This window comes from Erpetoichthys calabaricus, chromosome 6 (assembly GCF_900747795.2).
Source record: "Erpetoichthys calabaricus chromosome 6, fErpCal1.3, whole genome shotgun sequence".
Classification (NCBI taxonomy): domain Eukaryota; kingdom Metazoa; phylum Chordata; class Cladistia; order Polypteriformes; family Polypteridae; genus Erpetoichthys; species Erpetoichthys calabaricus.
In genome coordinates, this window is record NC_041399.2 from 51,858,176 (window position 1) to 51,862,855 (window position 4,680).

Consider the following 4,680-nt stretch of genomic DNA (forward strand, 5'->3'; position numbering starts at 1 on the left):
TCAAAACAGGTTCTGTGGCAACTCTCATTTGTGAATCTATTACAGAGATTAATAGATTATTTCTCCCCCTTCAACCAATTCTCAGCGGAAAAATTTAACCATATGGTAAGACGAGAATTAGAATTTCATCACATTAGAGAAAAATGTAATGAAAAGAGTCGAACACCTGGGGCCAACACAGAACGACACAATTAAAAGGTTTTTTAATGAAATCACAGCAACAAATACATCCACGCGTTCTCTGTGTCAACGCCATATAAAATGGATGTAATTGAAGAGTAGAAATTCTGTCTTACTGTCGTCCAAAAAAGCTGTGTTTAAAGGTCAAAAGGTGCTTTATAGGAAGAATTATTAAATATCTAAAGAGATAGCGCTGTGGTCTTAGTTGAACCACAGAAATAGGAGTGCATGCCTGGCCTTGTTGCTCAGTAAGAACACGGCTTCTTTCTTTCTCATTCTGTTTATTAAATGAGGCTGTTTGCATTGTTTGTTGTAACTGTCCCACACAATCAAAAATACATCTCTTAACTGGCAGAATTGTCTGCCCTTTCCTTCCTTTAAACACCATGTTCCTCAGAACTAAATAAGTAAAATGGTTTATCTTTGTGTGCTGGGACTTTTAATAACACACCACTGATATATAAATGTGTGAGAATCTATTTGTTATATAACGGACGTTTGGCAGCAAAAAACTATGAAAGCATAAAATTATCAGAAACATGTTAGCATTCAAGTAAGTGATGGCAATAGATCACCAAAAGAGTAGTTAAGTAAAATCCTAGAAATTGTTGCTATGGGTTGAGCGCTGTACAATGTGCCATGCTTATATATTTAAACCACAGTTCACAGTGGTTAATAAATTACACCCTCTCTTTGACAGTAATTGGGGGGAAAAACAGTTTTAGGCTAGGGTTTCACGTAAACTCTTAGATATAAAGGGGGCATTTAGTGTGCTCATCGATGGGTGAAAGTCGGCACACATGTCAAGCTGAAGGCAGTAGTCGGGTTACTAATAGGACACAACGCCTTGCAAACATATGCATGAAGTTTTGTATACAGATGGCAGCGAGAATAATAGAGCCGACGCCTTTTATAAAGCTGTAAGCAGCTCCTCGGTGACACACAAGTGGAAGAGAGACCATCCAGACGGAGGGGGCAGATAGCGCTCGGGATTGTTTGTTACCGTTTTAATCCTATTAATTAAAACGTTAACCTGATTGGGTAGAAAGATCCGTCCCAATAGGCGAATCTTCTTCATAATAATAACCTGCTTTGAGATAATGATGTAAAAGACTCCCCCGTCTGTTGCTGCTGCTGTTGCTGATCGCTTCCGAAATCTGGCGAAGGTGAATCGCAGGCGGATAAGCGCCGGAGCTGAGCTGACTACACACATCACTTCAAAAGTAGAGCAGCCGTCAAGATCGACTCGCAAAATAGAAAGTTACAACCGCTGCCCGTGTCTAAATAGACATACATTTTTAACCACTGTGTGTGTGATCTATAGAGAGGAGTATGAACATTAACGGAGCCGAAGGGGACCTCTTCCACAAAACTCTCGGCGCCGTCTCAGCAAAAACAATGGACTCTTTCAGATCGCCCGGCGGTATCGATCTGTCTTCCAGAGATCGCCAATCACCGATCAACTGTTTCGATCAGTCTGACTCCGACCCAATCCAGGCGGGAGGACTGGGTGGAGGCAGAGGAGGAGGACTCGGTCTTTCAAGTGGATCTTTATGCGTTAAGTACGGGAAAACTGGCAACAACACTTCGGCAGCAGAGAGCAGCGGCGGAGAGCAAAGCCCAGACGATGACAGCGACGACCGGTGTGACATGGTGCTCATGTCAGATCAGAGGACCTCGACACCGGGAGGCAAAGCCGAGACCTCCAATACTAAGAAAAGCAAAGAGCAGAAGACCCTAAGATTGAACATTAACGCCAGGGAGAGAAGGCGGATGCACGACTTAAATGATGCCCTGGATGAACTGAGAGCGGTTATACCGTACGCTCATAGCCCGTCTGTACGGAAACTCTCCAAAATCGCCACTTTGCTACTAGCCAAAAATTACATCCTCATGCAGGCTCAGGCTTTGGAAGAAATGCGAAGGCTAGTGGCTTATCTTAACCAAGGTCAGGCTATATCCGCAGCCTCCCTGCCAGCTAACAGTGCGCTTAACCCAGGTTTGAGTGCCTACGATCAGCCGACGGGATACCCTTTTCCTGCCGGACTAGCAGCCGCATCTTGTCCGGATAAATGTGCCATATTTAACAACGTCACCTCCAGCCTCTGCAAGCAGTGCACTGATAAGCCTTAAAACAGTTTTTCGTCCATTAGCTGTATTTTAAATGACATCGAAAAAAAAAAAGCATAAATGACCGCATACAAACTTATGGATAACTCGCTATGAATAAAGACGTACGGACTCTTTAGGACTGTGATCACAGAAGTGCGAATTTACTTTGTGACTTCAAAGAGGGAAATGTTAAAAAAAAAAAAAAAAAAAGCGAAGCACTTGAAAAGAAAGAACATACCTTTAAAAATACATTTTCTTCTAGCTTTGACTATACTTGATTATGTAAATATAATTTATGCTCAAAATGAAGCTGAGAATGAAAACAAAAACTTTATGCCTGGTTGCGAGTGTTAAATTATTTTATTCAAATGATTTATTGTGCACTTTGTAAGTGACTGTTTTGCAGTTATTTTCAGCCTGACTAGATTATTTATTATTTTGATGATCTGACAGAAGTAATAAGCAAACAATTTTCCATTATGTCCTTTTCGGTTAATTTGCTACTTTGTATTAGAGTCAACCTGTATGGCGTTTACCTTTTATCAGGAAAGCAAAACTACAATGTAGAACACAAACCTTTGCTTTTTAAAACTTCATGGAAGTTTGCTTTATGGGTTATGTGAGTAAGGATTGAGCTTTTACAAAAACTCTTTGAAACGGCAAAGCCAGTTATTTTAAGAGTTTATGGCCACTCACGTATAGGGTTTTGTTATGTATTGTTTAAAACATGTGCTGATGAAGTTTCACATGCACTAACCTGAAAGTGCTCCCATTTTGACAGCTGTAACATGTTTTTCTAAAATGGTTTTTCATATTTGTGCTGTCAACCCCACGAAGATGGCTGGTATTCTCCTTTTTTATTTTATTACTATTATTATTATTGATTTTCCTATTTTTTCGCATGACAAAGTGCATTCTACCACTGATATCCAAGTTTCGAGTACTTTCGAATGTCTTCTCATATGTTTTTAAGGTCTTTTAATCAGGAGCCGGGAGTACTGTAATGGGTGATACTGATTGTCAGATCTAGGAGACATTACACGCACTACTGGTCAGAATATTGCTGCAAGAGGGGCATCTTTATGTGTTTCTGTGTTGAAAAGCTTTATTAAAATATTTTGAACAAAACACTTACTTCAGAGTATTGGTTTTAATCAGCGATGCATTATTAAAATGACTGTAAGAATAAATTATGTTGCTTAATTTCAGGCAAATGCTTTGTTTCACGTAAATACTATCGCTTTACTGAATCACTGAAAGTGGTCAAAAGGAAAACCCCTAATTATATAAGATTAAGTACAAATAACTCGTAATACTTTGCTTAGTCGAGGTCATGTACCTGTTACCTTTACACTTTTAATTTAAGTATGCAGTTTTTAATTTGTTTAAATTAGATTTAGTGTATGCTAATATAATTTTAACTTGACGGCACTTAAGACGACACAATTCACGATGTGTATAGGCCGCATTTATTGTATGATATTTACAGTGTGGTATTGTGGATAAAGTACGGGTTCATTCATATGTTGCTATAATAGAGTCCCCATACACATTTTCTGATTTATTTATATGCAACACAGGCAAGAATGGTCAATTTGAGATCTCTTAGGAATATTACCAACTGCAACGAGCTAGTTATTGTCTTATTTAAAATATCACCAAAGGAGGAGTAGTGTTTAAAAAGAAATCTGCCATATGTAACATCAGAAATATTTGTCATAAGGTGTAACTTTTCATGAAGCAGAATTGTTAAGTAAAATGATGCCATCGAAAGGCAATCCAGACGGCCAGGGTATTTAAGCCGGAGGCAAAAGGAAAATGTCTCTTAACATTACATGACAAAGCCTGGGTGCACCTAATTATGATTATTAAAACAATTTCCATGACGATGTCTAATATTATGTTAATTTGAAAACAACTGTGTATGAAAACTGTCGACTATAATACCTAAATCCATTTAATGAAACACATCGTTAAGGCAATTAAACCTCCTGGATGTGATTAAGGGACGTAATTACGACACTGTTCATTGCCATAATTGTGTGTCTTTAATCATGAGGCAGAGTGATCAGCAACACTGCCATTAGTTTGTATTGTTCTGTCGTTCCTGTCCATCATCGTGATTAGAATTATCTGCGGTCAAAAGATGTTACGCTTGAGGACAGACTTTCTTTCTTTCTTTCTTTCTTTCTTTCTTTCTTTCTTTCTTTCTTTCTTTCTTGTTAACGGTTTTACACACACACATAAGTTCAACATAGTGGTTCCTATCTAATATGTACTTGCAGTCGCAGATATTTTAGAACACCGGTCATTTTTTTTCGGATATCTTGTTTAAGTCTTAAGCTGATTTGTCTGGGTTCGCTGTAGGGCCTTGTTGTGTGTATACTG

General features: G+C 38.7%; 1 protein-coding gene across 1 annotated transcript; it reads left to right on the top strand.

The window, feature by feature from the left end:
* The first annotated feature begins 790 nt into the window (after positions 1-790).
* bhlhe22 (basic helix-loop-helix family, member e22) lies at positions 791-3,422 on the top strand. Its single transcript, XM_028804453.2, has one exon. The coding sequence runs from the start codon at positions 1,513-1,515 to the stop codon at positions 2,311-2,313; it is 801 nt and encodes a 266-aa protein (XP_028660286.1). The 5' UTR covers positions 791-1,512; the 3' UTR covers positions 2,314-3,422.
* Positions 3,423-4,680: the final 1,258 nt, after the last annotated feature.

Bases quoted from the DNA above. Each gene is read 5' to 3' on its own strand.
- bhlhe22 (XM_028804453.2), top strand. From the start codon at position 1,513: ATGAACATTAACGGAGCCGAAGGGGACCTCTTCCACAAAACTCTCGGC.